A 23,395-nucleotide genomic window follows, 5' to 3' on the forward strand; every position below is an offset into this window, starting at 1 on the left:
TGTATGTGTGTTGATTTTCTGAGATTTAATGTTGGTCTTTGTTGCTCAAATGTGGAAAGTTAAGTCACACCACTTCACTTATGCTCATGGGTGACTCTGCTCAGCCTTAACATGAACTCCCAGTGTGCTGCTATGTATTTGCGAGATCGATTTTCTCAGCAGCTATGGGTAATTTGTTTGTCTGAGGCAATCATCATATATCAAATGCAAGATGTTTGCTGATCTCGTTGCCACGTACATGGAAAATACCTCTATTGATACGATGCAGTCAGAGCGGAATCGCCTCTTTTTTGAGTGCGCGTGGCTTTGCAGATATGGTGCTTGAATGTCAGAACCTGAGGATTTCCCCTCAGTGAGAACTCAGCATGTCCACTATACTCGTCGCTCATGATGTGATTATGATGCAAATATGGAGTGATGGCAGAAGAGTTGCAAATCTTGCAGGAAGTAGATCTTCCAAGTCTTGTGCTCTCCAGACATTGTCGATGGCGATGCATACAGATGCTCCTAATGTTTGTAGAGTTTCCAGCCTTTCTTTCAATTTTCCTTTCCCCATTAGCACACTTTGGAAGTATGTGGCTTGACCTCCTAATTGCCACAACAGGGATGATTGCATCTCTCTGATCCCCATACTATCAGGGCTTTCATTCACAAATTCCACATGTGCCACATGATTGAATGCACATTGCGATTGTTGCAGCTCTTCTAAAATGTGAGCCAAGAGCGTCTCTTTGCCGAGCCCACCTTGGCCCACTATACCCACTAGACAGAGCCGTGGTTCCCTAAAACTCAATGCTCCAGGGTTTGTGGCAATGATGCAGGGTGTGGTAGTAGCGTTGGTGCAATACGATCTACTGCATGTTGTTGGTAAGAGTAGTTGGAGGACCTTGAGGGCCATGGAGTACACAGATGGCGTTAGCAGAACAAGGCTAGTCACAACGCACAACACTACTAGCAAATCCCTCTTTTGAGCTCTAATTGTTTGCTTGGTGATTCCTCGTTTCACAATGCTGCCAATTGTCCTGTAGATCTTCATTACTTGCTAGTGCATCTTGCATGGATAACTAATTTGATGTTTTGAGACCATGTCCACCTTGTGCAATGTCTAGGAGGGGAGAGTTATTATGCACGGGTAGGGGGTGTCCTTGCTGAGGATAAAGGGGTCTCATTAGCAATTATAGCAGCTATGTGTGTATGTCCACCTTCAACTACCTTACTCAGCTCGTTTCTACAGGTGCAACTACTTATGGCCTAATTCTACCGTGTTTCATTGCAGACAGATCAAGAGAAACTTGGACACAACTCCTCTACATTTGCAACGGCGACATATTCCAACGTGCGGTGAGTACAAAGTGCCACATTTTAATCTTGAACGCTGAGGACACAGTAAAAAGGAACACACCAAAAATTGCATGCTGCCGTGGGAATGGCACGTTCCCTCGTATTATAAAAATTGGGGAGGACTGTGCAAACTCCTCCGTGCAGGGACACCAGCACGTTTTCTTTTTTTTCTATAACATAAGAGATAAAGAACACATACAAATAATGAGATTACTCTCAGAACCTTAAACATTGTGCTATTACTTTTCTAACGCTTTGTACTTATTCTTTGCAAGGGACATTCAAGAAATCAGCTACCGCTTGCCTCTTCTCAGTCCGAAACCCCACAACAGCGCAATCCAGCACCAGGTACATAGTTGTTTCAAGCGCTTGAACTATCCGTTGCTTAGCCGTGACTACTAACTAAATACCACAAGGATCTGATCGCATTGAACCATTAAGATTGAGTCCGACTGAAGCCTTCAATGGACCATCACCGAAAGCGTAGGACACACCTCAGCAGATCAAAAGCGAGACATCGCACTTCAATCAAGAAGAAGGCTAGATTTCTACCATGCTCACAATCATGGATTGATGTCGTCAATTTAGTACACCGATGGAGTTCAGAAATAGCAACGACATTCAGACCTTTAAGAATATGCTTTGTTTGTGGTGTGGTTTTCATCCAAAGAAGTGCCTCTTTTCATTGTACTCGAGCTCTAGACGAGACATCGGTTGTAATGTTTACTAGCAGTCTACTGGTATCCAGCTTAGAGGCTACACAAATAGAAACACAATGGGTGCAGTGCTCCACTTGTGAGAACTCAAGTGCACGGCGCAGATATTGTGTGCCGTTACTTCCAGACTACACAAGAAGAATAGTGAACGGAAATCAGATTCACATACAGCTATTGAGCATCATTGACATATCTATCAACACCATCTCAACAGTGACAACAATTGCACGTGGTACACTAGACAGACGTTCAATATTAGATAACCCTCTGCTATCATGGAGTAAAGAGCATAGAACAACCTTCACAGAGCAAGACCTAGCTACATCACAAGTGGCAGACATACTTGCATTCAATCTTGAGAACAACTTCGTACTACAGAAGTACATGTCGATGGCTGAATGACCGAATAAGAAGCTTGGCCTCTGCATACTAAGTCAAGATAGTGTGAGCAAGATCATTCAGCACCAACAAGACAACGCACCGTTTGCACTGATGGCGCAGCTTGACACGAGTTTGATGTTTGGTATCATCGAAAACATCGTTGAACTAGCCAAGAGAAGAGCATTCACCGCTAGCGATACTTACGAATTTGCTTCTCTGCAGCTCCGTGGCCGTCAACAATTGCTTGAGAGAACAGTTACTGTTAAGGCGGTTACGCCGCTAGCGGAAGCTAAATAGCGAGAACTCAACCAACAACAGAATTTGTCAGGCGAGGACGGAGCTTGACCCGCAGGCGCATGGAAACAACTAGGTGGGTGTCAAATCACCTACTCGACCTTCTAATGACAATCACTACTAAGGAAATCAAATCTAAGCTCTAAAATACGCAAGTGACTGAAATCCGTACTACGAACAAATGCTATACGAAACAGGATCTAGAATCATCGAATCGATCTCAAACTCAAGGGGAAGTCTATACACTAGGTAAGAACAACACCCTAAAGACTTGAACTGCAAAATCAACCTATAACCACTCCGTACGGTAAACGCGTATGAAGACAGGCCGAAAAATACAGGTGACCGAAACTTGACCCCGATGGTACGAATGCGTAGCTCTACTCGTTGTGGTTCTATAGATATGCTGCACGCTCTATTCCGACACACGAGTTGGAAGAAAACTCACACCGAAGCTCGTAGGAACTTACCACACGTAGAAGCCGATAGTGCGCACTCTTGGTATCTGTGCGTAGCTCTCACCGTTGCTAACACAATGGTGGTGTCGCTTCTCCAATGGCGGCCCCGTAGCTCGCATAGCAAGGAGATAAGACTCTCTCTCTCTCTCTCTCTCAGACACAGTCACGGCGCTCAAAAACTCACTTTGATTAATAATTGAATCCTCCTTTTAGGTTACAAAACTTTGGCTTATATACCTCAGCCTTGGAGGTGAGAACATCTCTAGTTATTTACATCAACAGGTGAAATTACTTCGGGATTACAAGCTGGAAACTCAATTGAGTCCCGTTACTTAATGAATGGCTCAAATCAAAATTAATGTCGGAAAGACATTTATTACAATCAATGGTTACAAAATGATGGGTGTGAGCAAAAATGCGGGTGTGATCCTCTGCTGGCTCAACACTCCCCCCCTCCGCGTTCATGTCGTCCCTGACATGACTTTTAGGCTTGATCAATAGAGTCCTGTCGTCTTGAGCATCTGCAAATGTGATTCGTAGCGTAGGTTGCCGATGGTCAAGGTTGGGCCAAATATTTTGCTTTCGTGAGTGAAAAAGCCGGTGTAGAAAGCTTCTTCGAATGTTTGCATGTGGAAGCTAGGCAAAAACATAATTCTTTGGTATAAGAGATGTAACACCTTTGGTGATGGCTGCAATGAAAGATCATACATCATATCCGTCACTGTGTCGGCCGTCGATAGTAGACTCGAGGTAGTGGCTTTATCTGGCGCGAACACTTCAATGCATGCTAAGAGAGTCCTGCAGATTTTCTTTAGCATCTGACACGAAAGGTCAGGAGAGCCAGTAAAGAGTTTGATGGTGCCCGTTAGGGTTTTCACCATGTAGGCTTTACCTATTCTCTCTCCTTCCTTTGGTCCTGGCATCCTTGGGTAATTAAGCCAATTTGGCTTCTTTTCTGCAATCCTGCCATGCTCTTTCCAGCTTCTGACTCTTGGCACCGGGCAGAAGGTTGCATCCTCCCGAATCTCCTTTGGAGCCTCTACCAAGTAGATGAGGTAGGCTGGGTATTTGTTCAGCCAACCTTTCCTCCATCTAGGTTGAGAATCTACAATCTTCTTTGATTGTTCATCCTTTGTGATGTTGCCTTCGTAAAGAGCGACATACTGCTCCTCCTCTATTCTCTTTTTCGTCTTTATCACTTCAAATTTCATCAGAGGGAAAGGCAGGCTGGGTTGCATCCACTCTTCATGGAGCACTTTTGTGTCTAAACCTTGAAGTCTAATGGAGATGAGGAGTCTCCTTTCCCATTCCATTTCCGCCTTGGCACTTTCCTTTTCTATTTGGTCCTGGAGCCTGTGTTCTTCTTCTTCAGAGATTCCTGAAGTTGAGGCCACTTCTTGAACTGGGGCTGGATCTTCAATTGTGGTTGCCTCTCCAGTTTCTGGTAGCTCTATGGCTGCTCCCCCTGCTTCTTCTTGTGGTGGCTTTGTTTCTCTTCTTTGTTGCTCTTGGAGGTCTTGGAGCTGTTTGCGGAGGGCCTCATTTTCTGTCCTTAGTGTTTGGTTTTCTGATGTGAGCCTCTCCTCTGCAGCCAATGATCCCTCCGCCATGTGCAATCTTTGCACTTGCTCTAACCTTAGCTCTCTTTGCAAACTTCTGACCTGATCTTCCAGAGCTGTTACGAGGGCTCCCTCTTGTTCTGTTCCTGCTCTGCTAGCTCTAGGGGTGGTCCTGAGTCTCGTGATTGTCCTTTCTTGAAGTTCGACTCTTTCCCTTAGCTCAATGAGCTCATCCTTGGCTGCCTCCAGCTCATCTTCTATTCTCTCCTTTGCTTCCTGTGAACTTGTTACCTCTCTTGAAGCTTCGGCTAGTTGGAGTATCAAGCCGTCTCTCTCGTTTTCTGCGTCGTAGAGTGATGCTTTATGACTTTCAGATTCAGTCATAGCATTCTCTAACTTCTTCTGCAACTCTGCTTCCTTTTGTTTTGCTGTCTCAAGTGCTACTTCCTTTGCTCTGGATCTTTCTTTAATCTTGCTGAGCAGTTCATGCACCATGTGCATGTCTTTTTCATCTTCATCTGTCAACTTGACAGCTCTTTGTGCCACCACCTCCAATGGCTTCGGCTCGTCCATTTTCTCTTTACTCTCCATTGTACCCTTTGTCTTTTCCTTCGTCCCTTTCCGATCATCTTGTTTCCGTAGGGGTATCCCATAAACTGCCTCCAGGGCCTCTTCTTCACTGTATCCGATCGCTACCAGATCCTCATAATCATCTTTCTTTTGCTGAACTGGATCTATCTCCTTTTCCTTGGTCCCGGCCTCCGGCTTTTCCATAATTTCTGTTTCTATTTCTATTGTGGTTTCCTCCACAATAATTTCCATCTTCTTCGGGCTTGGTACAACAGTAGAAGAGGGCTGATTGTCCTCAGTCATCTTGGCTTTCCCTTTGTTTGCTTGCCCGTCTTTCTCTTGAGGTTCAGTAGACTCATCTATTTTTTTCTTCCCCTTTTCGTCCTTTTTCAGCTCAGCTTTTAAAAGCTGTACTTCCTCTTCAGTATAAGGCTCGACAGGTTGCTGCTCCAGTATGGCCTCCGACTCCTCATAAGCTCTAATATATTGATCATATTGATCAACATGTGGCCTGGCTGAGCTGGTTCCGACTTTAGTGGGGTCTGGCACCCACATTTCTTCAAAATCCCCCTTTAGAGCTCTTTCCGCTCTAAACTGCTCTACCAGCCTTTCCATTCTTGCGGCTTTTTGACTTTTGGTTTGCTTGGGATCGGCCTTCTTCTTCGCTTTCTTCTTGAGCGGCTCGTCCACAGCCTCTTCAGGTTCTGAAACTATTTCTAGTTTTCGGCGTGCTCTTGTGGACGCCCTCTTGGATACTTCTTGCTGTTCTTCCTCCTCATCGGCTTCTCTAAGCCACTCATTCTGGGAGGGAATCCGTGGCCCTTGATCTCTAGCTCCAATAGCTTCATAAGCTATTCTTGTTAGGATTTCTCCTCCTCCGATGTACTTTGGTTTCTGGTTGTGCATGGCGATTACTTGCTCGTGGATGTATTGAGCATAATTCACCTCTTTTGGCATGTTGCTCTTTAGTGCCCATGTGATGGTTGTCGCAATGGCATGGGGTGGTGTAGTATACTTCTGCGGTCTTTTACTGCACACATGGAAAAACTGGTTGTATAACCGGCAAAGGGTTGCCGCTCGTTGATCTGCCATATCTCCGTAGGTTGTATTTTGTTTCTTTGATCCATAGACCTCTATGGCCTCCCTTCTTTCTCTGACAGAACTCCCTTTGTTGTGCAGCTTCAATGCATTTGCAATGAGCTGTGGAGTGATCTGTACTTCAACTGTTTCTCCATCCATGGCTGTCAACGTGGCTTTCCCATCCTTCTGAATGGATGTTGCCAACTCATACACTCTTCTTGTGTCTACACCTGATGGTCTCGAGGTGAAGAACCTGTGTAAGTCAGCCTTTTCCAGGTATCTGTTGATGTTCTCTGATCTGCTATAATCCACTAATTCTCGTGGGATCATAGGCACATCGACCGATTGCCCTTGAGGATCTCTGAAAGTCCCCTGGTAGATCTTTATTCCCTCTTTTTCTAGTACTGCTTCCTCCACCCAAGTCTTGGTTGGCTTGAGGGTTTCTGTTGGAATATCAAAAGGTTCTGCTTCTGCAAGAGCATCCTTGATGGTTGGTCTTTTTCTCTTAGTTGCCGATGACTTAGCGGAATCCATGGATCCTGTAACTCCAATTTCAGAAGTTAACGTCTTTTTAGTACTGAAAGCCGAAATGAAGCTTTTAACTATTCAAATGACTTGAAAATTGAAACATGAGCTATTCAGGGCCTAAGGATGCAATGTAGGTGAAAAAATATGAAAACTGGGCTCAAAAACATGCTTGAGACATCATACGCGTATGATGTCTTTTGTGTCAGAATGACTTCATATTGGTTGTGCTTGTAGCTGATAGTGTATACATGAGTATCATATGCTTGGATATGAGTTTGGATCCCATTTGGTCAAGTTTTGGCCAGTTTAGTCCGGTTCAGGCTCTTGGCAAAATTTTGAAAGGGAATTGGATTTTATGATCCAAATTGGGTAAAACTTGGTGGATTACTTTCAAATGGCATGTAGAACACTTCTGTTTGGTGGTTGAAGCCCTGAGGTGCCAAAATCACATAGTGAGACATTATACGCGTATGATGTCTTTTAGTGCATTTTTGGACCAATTTTCTCTATAAGCTTGGTTTTGGCTTTAGATAGGCTTATTCAATGGATTTATCAAGTTTGGATAGAATTTGGACTAAAAATGGCTCTGGAGACATCATACGCGTATGATGTCTTTTTCATCAATTTTTCATGGGATTGGTTCTGTGGACTCTCCATGTGCTAGTGAAGGACTGTTTATACTCAAATCTTGGTTTGGACTTGAATATGTTGGATTTGGGACAAAAATAGGCTTTGTATGAAGGATTTTCTCTTAATTGGGCTAATGGGGTGATCCACCTGACCAAATGGTTCCAAACTTCATATGTAGCATGTATTAGATATATATAATGGATGTATGATGACAAATGAGCATTTTTGGCTCTGTAAGTGCAAATAGACATTATACGCGTATGATGTCTTTTGTGTCAAAATGGTGCTTTTTGGTTCCAGATAGCTTGTAGATGTGTTAATCAACAATCCTACAAAGTTTCAAGGAGTTTGGAGTTATTTTGACAAAATTAGGACCAAAAATCAATTTTATGGCCTACTTTGCGTCTTTTTGGTTTTCCTTGGGTTTTCTAACTCCAATTCTCATGATACTTGGTTCATAGGATGTGATTAACATGTGGAATGAGACTATGCACTCAAATGTTGAAATGAATGTGAAAATCATGCTGTGAGACATCATACGCGTCTTTTCTTGAAATGTTGGTCTTTTTGTGCAAAGAATGCTTTGTGCTAGTGCCCTAAGCCCTGCTAACTAGTTTTCAACTTAAAAAGTCATCAGTTTAGCTAAAAAGCCCCCTTATAGGCATTTCAGTTTCCGAAGTCGTCTTTTTGCCTTGGAGTTGAATTTCTTCAACTTTTCTTCTTGAGAGTTGCATTTCCAGCTCATTGGATATGTTGTGAAGCCATCCAGTTGGTTGGACTTGACTTTGGCTCCCCGTTCTCCATCTTTATCCATTTGGTTGCTCGAAAGCGTCTTTTTCACCATCGGTAAGTGAATCAGCTTTCTTTTGGGTTTTGCTTGCAAACATAAGTCATCCATGTATAGTTGAAACTGCTCGTGAAGTTTCATGTCATTTGGTCGTCAATTTTAGCCGTTATGCCAAAATGACGCTTTGTGTGTCCGCAGCCGAATCGGTTGTTCTGACTTACTTTTGGTGATCCAAACCCGGAGATACTCCATGGTTGCATTGCCCTCGATGTTGTTAAGCTTCCTGAGAAGTTTTGTGTCGTTCCGACAACTTTTTTCTGTTTGCCTCTTGCAGGCTCTGTTGACCTAGGGTTTTTCCAGTCGTTCTTTCTCGAGCTTTGAGTGCTAGAAACTCATCTTCTATGTTAGGGTAACCCACCTCTAAGTTCTTGCAAGGTTTGGTTAGGCGGTTGTGCCCCTACCTAGCGTTCTTCCCCATTCCCCGTCTGCTCTTGTTTCTTGGTTTTGGTGAGTTTTCGCGACAAAAGTTAACGATAAGCATCAAAAGCTTATGGCAACGAGTCTACCTCTCATGTCTGGTGTCCTCTGAGCTCTCGTAGCAGTCGTAGAAGGCGGTAGAAGGTCGGATGCTCCTGTGTGCTCTTTGCTCTCTCCAAGAAGGTAATAGTGGAAATGAGCTTGATAGTGAAGTGAAAAATACTTAACTTCGGGCTTCCCGGATCACTTGTTACCAAATTTGACATGTGCTCCTATCTCGTCGTGAAATGCACTTTAGGATTTGAAATTTCTCAATTTGGATTCCGTTTGACCTGTTTCTGAGTAATCTGTCCACTTTGCCAAAATTCTGTCATTTCGGGCTTTCCGCAACTTTTTCAGAATTGTACCCAATTTTTACCATGGGTTGCCCTTGTCATTAGGATCATCACCGTCTATTCTTTTCTTTTTTCCGATCTCATTTCACCTGCTTTTTTATTTTTCTTTTATTTTTATTAAGAAAATCATAAAAAATAAAGGAAAATAGCAAATTGAAGCCAAAAAATTCCAAACATACACGATAAATAGCTGGTAACCCTGTGTATATGAATATACACTTCTTTGTGATTTTTAGACTTGGATTACCATTTTTTTCCACTTTTTAGCTCCAAAAACACTCTTATTTAGTGATATTTACACATCTAGAGACCCAAATTCATCATTTGATCTCTTCTTGTTGCAAAACAAGGTATATAAGGACATAAATATTATCAATATCCGCAATCAAACATAAAAAATTACAAAATCATGTAAGGCACTGCCATTGTAATATAATTTTCTTTTTCTTTGTTTTTTCCGCTTGTAGCTGCTTTGTAGCTCCTGTATACCTCCCCCCCTCCTAGTCTGAGTCCTCCCGGACGACTATGAAGTGTCTGTGGGTGAAGCATTGTAGTTGTTTTGGTCATAAGTTCCCAATGCAATTGTAGAGCAATGATACAACAGTCTTTCCAATAAAGCTGCTCTTTGTTTGATTGATGGATTGGTGGTCGGGTTTTGGGTTGCTTTTGGCAATTTGGTAGTAGAATCAGTAGATGGATTCTTCGTTACCTTGTTGTCTTTTTTCACAATCCAAATCTGCTTCCGCTTTGCTTGTGCTTGCCACAAACTCTTTGCGACCCAAACCTGCTTTGTTCTGTGTGTTGATTTCCTTGGCTTGAAATACCTAGGAGTTTCCGTTGATTGTATTGAAGGGAGTTCCTTTTTACAAATCTTTGGGATCCAAATTTGCTTGCTATAGCTTTGTGCCGTCATGAACTGCTTTGGAATCCAGATCTGTTTCACTGTCCTTGATTGTCGGGGATCACTCTGTTGTCTGGTATTGAAGACTCTGTTTGTGTTTTCTGGCACAGCCTTTTTTGGTCTCCATACCAATGTTGACTCCGTTTTATCCCAAGGTTGAGCTGTTATCTTATTGCTTGTCTTCCTTATCCAATCTTGAGAGTTCCTCGTCGACGAGCAATCCAGTTGTGTAGAAACTTTTGGTTGCCATTGCTTCTTCTTTTTCTCTGTTTGTTGTTTGACTTTGTCTGTGGATTCTTCCTTTGGAGTTGGCTCTGCTCCTTTGGTGAACTTAACTGATTGACTTTCACCTTCGTGTTTGATAAGCACTGATTTAGAACTCCAGTCAATCATTGCATTGTATTGCTTCTGCCATGGTTGTCCTAGCAATAATGGATGTTGTGTAGCTTGGTCTTCAACCACGTAAAACATATGAGGATACACATATTGGTTAATCTGTATATGTAAAACTGTGCATCCGACAGTTTTGATTGAATTCTCAGAGTAACTCTTTAACTCTTGCTTGGCAGTTTGTAATTTCGTGTCATTTGTCAATTGTCTATACAAACTGAGTGACAGTAGGTTAGCTTGAGCTCCTGAATCCAATAGTGCTCTGGCTTTGATTTGGTTGGTTCCTACTTTACATTCAATGATGGGTTCTTCTTTGTCATTCCCCATTTCTGTTATACTAACTGCGTTTATTCGTATTGCTCCTTCATTGCGCTGTTTCTGACGCAGTAGTCTTCTTTTCTCCATTCTTTCCTTCGCCTCAGCTTGCGCTTCCTCTACAATCTTTTTCTTTTTTTGGACACGCAGCTTTTCTTGATGTATTTTGAGAAGCATGTCTTGGGTTAGCGGCAAAAGATACTTTTTCACTCTGCATCCACTAATCCAATTGGGCATTTCACAGCATATATCATTCCTAATCCCTCTCGCTCTGTTGTGGTGTAATTCTTCTCTGCACGGTTGAGCTGTCGATTGGCATAACAGATAGGAAAATCCATGTTTCCTTCTTCTGGCTGAGCCAGAATGCATCCTATTGCATATGCAGAAGCATCTATGTGCACATGGAATATCTTCTCCCAATCTGGTGATTTCAAGACTGGAGCAGTAATGAGTGCCTCTTTCAATTTCTTGAATGATTCCTCACACTCCTCTGTCCATTCAAAGTTCACTATTAGCCTGTAAAGTGGTTGGCCTATTATAGCGTACATGTAAATGAATCGTCTATAATATCCGCAATGTCCCATAAAGCTCTGTACTTGTTTCGCATTGGTTGGTCTAGGCATATCCACTATAACTTTTATCTTCTCTAAATCCGTGGATATTCCGTTTTGTGAGACAATATGTCCCAGAATTCTGCCCTGTCGGACCATAAACACACATTTCTCAGGATTGAGACAAATGCGATATGTCCTACATTTCTCAAATACTTTTCTTAGGTGTTCTAGATGCTCATCTCTCAGTAGAGAATGTACACATAAGTCATCCATGTATATTTCGAGAAACAGCCTTAAGTATTCTTTGAAAGCATGCGTCATCAGCCTCTGGAAGGTTGCGGGAGCATTGGTTAGACCAAAAGGCATAACTCGATAAGCATAAATTCCCCACTCCATTGCAAAAGCTGTTTTATGTTGATCTTCCAGTGCTATGGCTAGCTGGTTATATCCTGAAAAACCATCAAGAAAGGAGTATGCTGTTTTCCCTGATACACGCTCTAGAACATGATCAGTTATCGGCAGGGGATAATTGTCCCTGATTGTTGCAGCATTCACTTTCTTTAAGTTGACACACACTCGGAGTTTTCCGTTCTTCTTAGGTACTACCACAATCGGAGATACCCAATCAGTGTGTTCAATCTCGTATATGAATTCAGCTTCCATTAGCTTATCTATCTCTTCTTTGATTCGCTTAGCAAACGTTTCATTATATGTGTATGGTCTCTGTCTGCTAGGCTTTGCGTCTTGTTTCAGTGGTATTGAGTGTTGGCATATCGATGGGTCAACTCCCTTTAAGTCCTTATAAGACCATGCAAACACATCCCTATAATCTCTGAGAAGACTCAAAAGTCTCTCTTCCTCGCCTGGAGACAAATCTGTGGCTATGTACACCGGTCTAGGTGTCTCACCTGGAGCTGCTAAATCAACTTTTTTTGCATCCTCCGGTCCGTCATAAGATTCGTTCTCCTTCCTCTCTCGAATAGGTGGGGTTAATATCACCTTCCTATCCTCTATTGTGAATTTCCTATAGTGAGAGGGGACATCCATGTTTTCCTTGATTTTGACGTTTTCGTCCTCTCCACTCTCAATTTCTGTCGTCCAAACTTCCTTCAGAGTTTTCTTGAGCTCGCTGTACTTGTTTCTACGTTCTAACTTGGACTCCGTGTATTCTCTATTGCGCTTGTTCTTTTCTGATTTTTCTGTTTCAATTTTCGTTCCATTCTTTTGAACTTGATTTCTTGAGCCTCTTTTGTCTTTTCGTAAGCTCTTTTGATCACTGCCTCTCATTCTTCCAGAAATCTTATCCTTAACACAATCTTCAGCCTTTACTAGCATTAGGAATTGATTTTTTCCTCTTATTCCAGGCATCGGATTGGTTCTAACCCCTTTTGTTTTTCTCTTTGCTCTATAGCGTTTCTGGCGTTGTTTAGTTTGGTTCGGAAAATCATAAAATCGGACATCCGTTATAGTTTCTTCGTTTCCGCTTGAATTGTCCATTGACTCGTTGTCTGCTTCATTTCCCCACTCAGGATGATCGGGAATGTCGTGAAATACCTCCTCTTCATCTTCCTTTTCCAGTGTATCGTTCTTTTCAGTTTCTTTTTCGAGCACAGTTCTCAACATGAAATACGGAACCACGCCGTACCCGTCCTTGTCGCAAAATTTCGTTGTGGGACCATCCGAAATTGCACAAACATCTAGGGTTGCTAGAATGTGTGTCCATTCTAATGGTTCAAACGTGTCCTCTGGAAAGGGTTCTCCTACATAAGTTTCGTCTTCGATAGCCCTTTCTAAAACACATTCTTCTCGTTTCAGACTTCCACATTTCGAAGCTCCACACATCCATAATTCCTTGGGTTTACCTAACCAAGCTGGAAATTCGGATCTCGCCAAAGTAGCTGAATCAAACTCCTCTACCGGTGTTCGGTTCACATCTTTGTAGCTATGGTCTTTCAGGTTCACCCGGGTAGTGGTTTCCATATTTCTCAAGTATATGTGATCGTAGCCCCAATCTTGGACCATTTTCAATTGTCTCATGAATGGTCTTCCCAGTATGATATCATAGTTATTCTCCTTGCCAAAATCGACAATAGCGAAAGTATGTTCGTATTCAATGCCGCAAGAAGTCACTACAACTTTCTCTAATAACCCCATAGGTTTCTCCATGTGTCCATCTGCTAATTGGAGTTTCAACCTAGTCTTCCTTATTGCTGGTTTCCCCCATTTTTTCCAGATTTCTTTTGTAGCAATGGCTACCCCAGCTCCGCTGTCTAGTATTGCCATTGTGTTCACTCCTTGGAATTCAACTGGTAAGGTTGTATTCCCCTCTTCACCTTCGCAATACTCTCCGACCTTGTTTAAGGGTACAGGCTTAGCGTTCTTTTGTGGCTTGCTCAGCTCCTCAATGCTCTCTTGCAATCTCGATGTTGGATCTTTTATCCCGAATTTCTCCAAGCATTTTCCTATAGTGGTCCACATATGTGGTCTTAGCCTCAAAAGCTCAGCTAGAGTGATAGTGCATGTCACTGGTGTTGACAAAATCTCTATCAATCCTTGCGAGTCCATGACTTTTTCTGATGAGATTTTTCGTGAGGGAAGTGCTCTAATCTCGGATTTTGCTTCATACTCTCCTAAGTATGAAGGTAAGGTTTTCAGTGAATGAGGTTTGCTCTCCATTGTTCTAACAGAGCCCCCATCTCCCCAGTAAGATTGCAGATCCAAGTCCACTTGAGATCCTGCCTCAAATTCCACTATGGGAGGATTCCTGATGTCCTTCTCCCAATTTGTCTGATTAGCTTGGCAACTTAGCTCGTTTGCAAAGTTTGCCTCTCTCACTTGTTTCCAAAATTCATTGTAATCCTCATCTTTTCCGTAAATCCTCTGTATGAATGGATGAAAACTCTCTATCTCCTGATCGGTTGTGTTCAATACTATGCGGTCATCCTTTTGTGTATCTTCAGGCTTTTGTGCACTAGGAGTCTTTTCAGCTACCCGTGAAACGATAGTCTCTTGCTGAATTGGGTTTTCCTTTCCACAATTCATTGTTTCTTTTGGTGGTTCTAATAAGGCTTGTGCAGTCTCGATCATTCTCTGGCACATTTCAAGTCTCTGCTTTTCCAATTCTGCGTTTGGGTATGTCATCCACCTCTGTTCTTGTGTTTGGTTGTTCTTTAACCTAGCTTCGTAAGCTCTCATCAGTGCGTCCAATGGTTCGTGTACTTTGTCGACTAGCACTGATCCCCCTGAGCTTAAGCTCGTTGTTTCTTGGATACTCTTTTGTTTCGTTCTTTCCGGGCTCATCTCTCGTTTCCCGTTTTGACTCTCAAGTTTTTCTAATCTAGCTTTAGTTTGCTTTAGTTCCTCAGCTAGAATAGCGTCTTCACGTTCTTTTCTCAACTTCATGCGTGCTTTTCTAGCTTTCCATGTGTTTTTCTGACTCCGCGGTCCTTGACTAACCACTTCAGTCGCCAACTTTCCATTCTCAGGTTCTCTAGTGGTTTTCTTAGCTTGAGCTCTAGTAACAACTTGCGTTGGTATCAGAGTTTCATTTTCAGACCCACTGCTGGTAGGAATAGTTTCTAACATATTCAATGTCGTCTTTTGCACTTTGTTTGGATTCTTTGAACAATCCTCAATGAAGTGAGTAACCCCACACTCAATGCAATAAGCGTTAATTCGAATGATTTCCGTATGTGGGCAAACATTCATCAGATGGTCACCTCCACACTTGTAACAGGGTCCTAGTGCTGGTCTTGGTCCCATTTGATTCGTCCTTTGTGGATAGGATGGTCTCTGTCCTGCTAACCCTCCATGAGCTATGAACATCAAGGTCCTTGCGTCCAAATTGTATCTCTCTTCATCAGAAGCACTTGTAACTGTTGGTGTTCCAACATTCCCCATCATGCCCCATGGTTCTGGTTGTTTTGGTTCTTCTGGTGGGTAATACACTGTCAAAGACATGTGTGCACCCGATTCTTCGTAATAGGCTTGAACAGGCACTAAGGCTTGTTCTTCCTGATTCTCTAAGGTTGGTGCATATCTAATGCCCACTGGTCTTGCTCCTGGTAAAGGTGGTTGTTGTCCCAATACCGGTTGCGGTCTTTCTATCCCCATAGGTCCAGGTACATTTCCCGTTGGGTATCGAGGTACTGGATGTACTTGAGGTGGTGCTAATTGAGCAGGAGGTGCGTACTGGCGCTCCCTTACATACCCTTTGTTGTAATAACACTCCTCTGTTGGATGATTTGTCCATTTTTGTTCAATAGCACACCATTTCAGTGTTTTTGGCAATGGTTTTTGGTATGGTGCCATCCTTTTTAGAGCATCTTCTATCATTTGCTCTACATTTGGCATGGTTGTTGTTTGAACATTCTTTTTAGTGGTGGTCTCGCTCGCTACGGAGGAGGAGCTACTGGATGCAAAATCTGTATCCGCTGACACCTCTCCATAAACCGTACAGTTATCCACTAAGTACAATGCCTCTCTCGTTACTTGCTCGAAACTTGTACAAGCTTTCAAGTGCAAGTCCTTCTTGAGAGTGTCGTTCCTCAGTCCCACAATAAAGAGAACACATAGTCTGTCATCTTGTGGTCGTTCACGTACTAGACATCTCTCAATGTATTGTTTGAAGCGAAGTGAAGCTTCCTTCACTTTTTCGTGTTCTCTCTGTTTAAAAGCATATATTTGTGAGACCGTATTGTGCTTAATCCCTCGTTTTGAGAATTCCTCGGCAAACTCTCTTAGCAAATGGTCGATGTCATGGAATCCCCCAATGTTCATTGGTTGAAACCATGTCAATGCAGTACCTTCTAGAGTAAGACCAAATCCCTCGTATTGTGTATGGAAATCTGTTATCTGCTCAGCTCTTAAAACTTGCTTAAAGAGTGACACATGTGCATACGGATCTCCTGAACCACCATACTTCTTTGGCATACACTTGGCTACTTGAGATGGTCTCATACGTCTATGATTTTCTACCAATCTCATTGCTCCTGTGTCTCGGCTAAAGCTTTCTCTAGCATCATGGACTTCATGGGTTACCCTTGTTGGTTCCCCCGCCCTGAATCTACTACTAGGAGGTAAATGTGATGGTTCCGCTTCAAACCTTGGACCTGGCGTGGTATAGGTGGGGATTGGAACTGCACTACCTCGATTCGTCTCCATTGACTCTCGGGAATGTAATGATCCCATTGGTCCGAGCTTCGAGTCCCAAGGTTGACTGAAAGAGTCAGCAACTTGAGTTCTTTGTCCTCCTGTTGTCATTGAGTTTTGCACTCCATTTGTTGGTGCTGGTCTATGTGAGCTAGAAGTAACATAATACTAATGTAGTGGTCCCCCAAAGTATGTATATCCTTCTAATTCTTTCTTGCCCATTGTTGAGTATTGCCTGCCATACTTATCGTAAGCGGCAATTTTCACTTCCGATCCCTCTGTGTAGGTAAAGACATAGAGTCTTTTTTGGTCTGTCAACTCTCCGGTGTAGGGTTCTTCACATCTATAATAGAGATCTTGCTCCCCATTATTATATTTGTACAGCCCCACATAGATGTTATCAGTGTTGATCCTTGTAGTTTCATTCTCTCTTCTTAACCTTGCATTAGGGAAGTTCATTATTGGTGCTTTCTCCTCGAGTTCTTCATCTATTTTGGCTTTGGTGCCCATCAATCCCCACTTGTCCACAATGTTAGGGTTTAGGACTACCAAGTACATGGTACCCTCGTCATCTAGATATCTATCTCCGCTATAGCTCACAGGCACTAAGTCCTTGAACTCACTAGGTCTTTCTTCTATCTTTACACAATAGCGGTCCATTCCATCTTTGTAGATCTTGGCACCTTGCTCATTGTCGTACTGGTATTTTATGAACAGTAGCTTCATTGTGGCGGAAGGGTTTGATGATCCTGCTGCCATATTTTCTCTGTTGTTCAGGTTCAAGTGTTCCAAGTTTTCGGTGAAAATCTCGTAAGATCTCTCCGAAGAAGTATCAGAGACACTTCCTTCAAAGATCGGCTCTAATGGTTGCACCCAACTTTGGTTTACACTTCCCTCGGTTGATATGACACTTGTTGGTTCCCCTCGTTTTGGTTGATTATTCCGGAGATTCCTGCCCGATCTCAAATTCATCAATTCCCCTCAAGGACTGTAACTTTTCCGTCTCGGCAATTTGTTTTCCCCAAGTTTTTGTGGTCAGAATTGATCCAAACTGATTGATACTTGGTCAATTGTTTAATCTTGTCAGTCGGACAACTTCTGTTTCATCAAGTGAGAATTTTGTTGCAGTTATGCTGAAAAAGACATTATACGCGTATGATGTCTTTTTTCACAGCTTTTGACTATTTTGGTTATGCTCACTCTCAGTGGCCCCTTTATGCTCTGTTCACTCACAAAATTCAGTTTGAACTCTGTTTGAGCAAGTTATGGCTAGTTCAGGCTTTTCTTGGCAATTTTCCGCTTTTGACTTGTTTTTTGGGTCAATTGTGATCCAAATGGGATGAAACTTGAAATATAACCTCTAGACAGCTATTACAATGGATCTGTGTTAGCAAAGTATCAAAATATGTCCAAAATTAGGTCAAAGACATCATACGCGTATGATGTCTTTTTCATCAATTTGGGTCCAAACTTGATATTTATGCTTCCAACAGTGTTTGTAACAATCTTGTCAGGTCAGATTTCAAAAATAAGTAGTGGATGTGCCAAAAGACATTATACGTGTATGATGTCTTTTGTCCCAGATTTTGACTATTTTTGGTTTTAAGCCTTCTCCAATGTTTATAATTGAGTTTCAAGTGTTTTTGTCAGGTTTGAATGTAAAAACAAGATCTGAATCCAAAATTTCCTATTCTTTGCGTTTCTTGGACTCCGACTTGTCTTTTTGGGTTTCTTTGAGTGTTAATGCCCTTGTTTTAAGTTGATCTTAGGGTAAAACCCCCCTTCTAAACACTCTGGCAATGTCAAATTTTCAATTTTAGTCTCTGTTTAGGTCCTAAGACATCATACGCGTATGATGTCTAAAGTTGCAGATTTCCAGTTTTTCAGCACAGAACTCTTCCAATAGCTCTTTTAAGTGCTCAGCAACAATCAGTTACACAGAAAATTTGTATGAACTTTGTTTATTGCATATTTCACTACCAAAGCGACTTTTTCAGTGATCTAACATGCAATCAAACACATCAAGCAAATAGAACACCAATTGATAGCTCTAGATCAGGATCAAATCAGGCCCTACCTAAGCTACTTCTAATCATAAAATGGATTTTTTGCAATTGAAAATATAAAGAGATTTACTACCACACAAGGAGTAGCAAATGCTTTTTATGTCAACAACCACTTAAACACCATAAAAAACAATCTAATCTAAGCTAAACTAAAAATACTGTCAACGCGGAAGACCCAGGAATACCCCACTTCCTAGTATCTCTCGAGACCTTCGGAGGCCACCACTCCTAGATCTTTTCTAACTAAAGTATACAAAGTAGTTTATACGACTCACCTCGTAGGATTAGTCTAAGGTCACCTACTTAGGGCTCTCGTCCCCGGCAGCGGCGCCAAATGTTAAGGCGGTTACGCCGCTAGCGGAAGCTAAATAGCGAGAACTCAACCAACAACAGAATTTGTCAGACGAGGACGGAGCTTGACCCGCAGGCGCATGGAAACAACTAGGTGGGTGTCAAATCACCTACTCGACCTTCTAATGACAATCACTACTAAGGAAATCAAATCTAAGCTCTAAAATACGCAAGTGACTGAAATCCGTACTACGAACAAATGCTATACGAAACAGGATCTAGAATCATCGAATCGATCTCAAACTCAAGGGGAAGTCTATACACTAGGTAAGAACAACACCCTAAAGACTTGAACTGCAAAATCAACCTATAACCACTCCGTACGGTAAACGCGTATGAAGACAGGCCGAAAAATACAGGTGATCGAAACTTGACCCCGATGGTACGAATGCGTAGCTCTACTCGTTGTGGTTCTATAGATATGCTGCACGCTCTATTCCGACACACGAGTTGGAAGAAAACTCACACCGAAGCTCGTAGGAACTTACCACACGTAGAAGCCGATAGTGCGCACTCTTGGTATCTGTGCGTAGCTCTCACCGTTGCTAACACAATGGTGGTGTCGCTTCTCCAATGGCGGCCCCGTAGCTCGCGTAGCAAGGAGATAAGACTCTCTCTCTCTCTCTCTCTCAGACACAGTCACGGCGCTCAAAAACTCACTTTGATTAATAATTGAATCCTCCTTTTAGGTTACAAAACTTTGGCTTATATACCTCAGCCTTGGAGGTGAGAACATCTCTAGTTATTTACATCAACAGGTGAAATTACTTCGGGATTACAAGCTGGAAACTCAATTGAGTCCCGTTACTTAATGAATGGCTCAAATCAAAATTAATGTCAGAAAGACATTTATTACAATCAATGGTTACAAAATGATGGGTGTGAGCAAAAATGCGGGTGTGATCCTCTGCTGGCTCAACAGTTACTTTCAAGCCCAACGGCATGCTTGCCGCATCAAGCTCCGTGAACGACATCACAATAGAGACGGCAGCGTTTCCATTCCTGTTTCCTTTCGGGAAAGGCCAATATGATGGTAAAATCAACTTCAGTATATATGTAAAGATACATGCATCGACTTTGTTCTCCGTTTACACCCTGTACAAGACATACCTGCTCATAATGTACCAACTAAAGCAGGCTCTTATGTTGGCCAACAATACACACACGAGCTTGTTGCAAAGGGACATTGACAACTACAAGAAGGCCAATCGTACAGAAAATGACGAGGATACTGTGAGACATGTGCTTCGGTACAACACCCCTTCCAGCATGCCAGGCTCCTAGTCGTGGCACCGCAAGAACCTAAAGGACTTGATAGCAATGGTGGACGAATGGGGAATGCCTGATTTCTTCTTGACTTTCACTGCCGATGAGGTCACAGACACAAGATGGCCTGAGATTGACACGATCGAGCTAATTGCACGTCATTTGAACGCCTCCTTCACTTGGACAGACTGCCCAGTCGAATGCGCCCTCACTTTCCACACAAAATTCCAAATGCTTATGTCCAAATATATACTTGCGAAAGGTGTGTTGGGCCGTGTGCAACACCACTTGGTTAGATATGAGGTCCAAAATAGAGGATCACTGCATGCTCATGTCATACTGTGGATGCATGAAGAAGACAAAGAGCAACTATCTGCTGAGATAACTGCATACATCCCGCCAGAAACTAGCACTGTGGTTTTGCCAGAGTAAACACGGTTTTCCATTTCATGCGCAGCCAAATCCAAACCCAGTCTTCAACGAACAAAATCACAGATGGAAATACTTTAGGCCCCGGCATGAAGACAGAAATGTCGTACCGTACCACCCTACACTGCTTCTGCTACGGGGTGCACATATGAATATACAGCGGGTCACCAATTCATCATTGTCCTATTACCTCCTGAAGTATGCACTCAAAACTGAACCAATGGGCAATCTCAACATTTTCTCAGAAGATGCAGAGCGCTTAGGCCTAGGTGGCCTTGACACTGTGAAATTGAAGCTGATCTCAGCCTCTTTACTGTCGAAGCCTATCTCAGCAACAGAACTGGCATTAAATTGTTTGCAAATCCCAATCTTTTCAAAGAGTGACACCGTCCAATACGTCGACTCATCACCCCCGGCACTACGACAATGAATCATTTCTCACAACAATGATGTCGTGCTGCACCCTGTCGATCTGTACTGTGCACGACCACAAAGTCTGGAGAATCTTACGTTCTACGACTTCCACAAGAATTACACAGTGACGAAGGGAAAAAAAAGAAAAAAAAAGTATTTCAGAGGCGAACACCTACGGCCAATCGCTGGAGCGGCAACACCGACTGGTCTGTTTCACAAACTTCCACCCAGGGCATCATCCGGAGGCTTTCTTTTACAACGTGTTGCTAAAGAGCATCACCTTCAGAAACGAATCCCAGCTGCTCTCACCGGAGAACACGTCCAGGTCATACTATCTTGAGTGAAAACTTAGAAATTTGATACTGACAGATGAGGACCTTGAGATGTACATCACAGAGTATACACAACGAAATATGCTCACGACATATCAAACACACAAATTTCACAACATGATACTACATAAGACATCCTCAACAAAGGCTACCTCATTTCAATCTCCAGATGTGCAAACAGACTACGAGCAAGAGGACATGACTTCTCGTATCTCTGCCCTTCTAAACGAGCTTCAAAACGTCCAGAACGCGTCACTGACATCTGAACAAGCAGAGATCTACAAGAAGCTCACAGTAGCAAAGGGTGGTCTGCATGTGATCACAGGCACTCCTGGCAGTGGAAAAAGCTTCGTCATAAGATATATCACAAGCCAACTCATAATGCAAGGGAAAACTGTCACACTCGCTGCTTCGACTGGTGTAGCGGCCACGAGGTTAAGCAGCATCGCAACAACTGTCCATTACCAATTCAAGATACCAGTGCGCACACAACAATATCCCCTGTCAATCTCCAAAATTGATGACAGATACGTCAGTATCAAAGAAGCAGAAACGATTATCATAGACGAGATTTCTATGTTGACAAAGCAAACTTTTGATCTCATAGTACGAAAAATTGTGAATGTCACCAATGGCACACTGCTAGACCCATTCAAAGATAAAAAGATCTTCTTGTTCGGTGATTTGGCACAGTTGTCGTCGGTATGCAGGCATCAAAGTGATCATTGCTACTCATGCCACATCACAAGCTCCACTTATTGGTCCACTGCTACGTACATTATGTCTTGCTCAGTGCGCCATGCAAAAGATATCTCTTTCATAGAGTTCCTCAATACAATAGGAGTCAGGCTCCCCACAAAGAAAGAGATCCACGATGCGCTCGGTGACCGCATCATAACGCATGATCAAATAGAGCAACACATGGATAGGAATATGACAATCATTTGCACACACAAGAGTGACGCTTGATATTATAATAACCTTCTCTTGGAACGCTTCCATCGGTATAGTCACATCATCCAAATCGGCCTCAAGACAAATGCACACAACGTCCCTGAGCTCCAAGCATGGCTTGAAGATCCCGACTTCCACGCAATTGACAGAATAGCAGAAGGAGCAAATGCGCCGATAACAGAGAACATAGACTTAACAATTGGAGCAGCCAATGGATCACTATGTCGCGTAGACGAAATCCTCCAAGATGAAGAAGGAGGCGTCAAAGCAATCAAAGTCACACTCGACACATCCAAACAGGAACTTACACTTTGACGGTCAGAGCATAGCAAACGAACATTCAATGGGCACTGGTACCATAAATCCACATTCCCACTAGCTCTCGCCTACGCTATGACTGGACACAAGTCCCAAGGCGCAACAATCAACTCCAACGTCTTGCTCATTGTAAAAGAAGTTTTCGCCCCTGGACTTCTATACGTGATGCTATCACGCGTCACTGAGCGAACTCGACTACATTTACTAGAGCTACCTACGCCAGAGATGTTCACACCATCTAGATTTTTGAACTTCTAGCCGGGAATGTTTCCTACGCCCTCTTCAGTATCAATTCCTCTTTCTGTTAAACAGATGAAATCGCCTTGTAAATGCCTTCTATATAAAGCAGGAATTTTTGTTTAATTGCTTGTCTTCTCTTCTGTGGACTTCTCATGTTCAATATGTTGCACTGCTGAGACACCTTCCCTATCACCCCTGCTCGCTCTGATCCACCTTTTGTAAATTTACTGTTCTTCCCTTTTTCACTTCATTCATTTGTGTTTAAACGTTTGTCAGATCTTATGCTTCAGAAATACTGCAAGAGGTCATCAAAATAATTTTTTTAACGTACAGGAAACTGAATCAAACAATGGATCACAACACGATACATTTTGCACGCTTCTTTGATCTTGCATCTGCCTGTGTATACACATGCAAATCAATCACTCATTTTACTGTGCAGCTCTTCAAGCAATACACGAACAACGCAAAGGAAACGCAACCAGCGATACAACCTAA

At 42.7% G+C, this 23,395-nt stretch overlaps 1 protein-coding gene across 1 annotated transcript; it reads left to right on the top strand.

Annotated features, from left to right (window-relative positions):
* The first annotated feature begins 365 nt into the window (after positions 1–365).
* On the top strand, positions 366–23,395 carry LOC147421952 (uncharacterized). Its single transcript, XM_086502613.1, has 5 exons — positions 366–512; positions 1,277–1,341; positions 1,617–1,689; positions 23,231–23,260; positions 23,339–23,395. Exons 1-5 carry the CDS (start codon positions 366–368, stop codon positions 23,393–23,395), a joined length of 372 nt encoding a protein of 123 aa, XP_086358739.1.

This window comes from Adiantum capillus-veneris, chromosome 27, assembly GCF_014529385.1.
Source record: "Adiantum capillus-veneris isolate H3 chromosome 27, ASM1452938v2, whole genome shotgun sequence".
In the NCBI taxonomy this organism is placed as follows: Eukaryota; Viridiplantae; Streptophyta; class Polypodiopsida; order Polypodiales; family Pteridaceae; genus Adiantum; species Adiantum capillus-veneris.

Bases quoted from the DNA above. Each gene is read 5' to 3' on its own strand.
- LOC147421952 (XM_086502613.1), top strand. From the start codon at position 366: ATGTCCACTATACTCGTCGCTCATGATGTGATTATGATGCAAATATGG. The intron at 1,342-1,616 runs GTGAGTACAAAG...ATTCTTTGCAAG, and splicing joins GCGACATATTCCAACGTGCG to GGACATTCAAGAAATCAGCT. The intron at 1,690-23,230 runs GTACATAGTTGT...TTTAACGTACAG, and splicing joins ACAGCGCAATCCAGCACCAG to GAAACTGAATCAAACAATGG.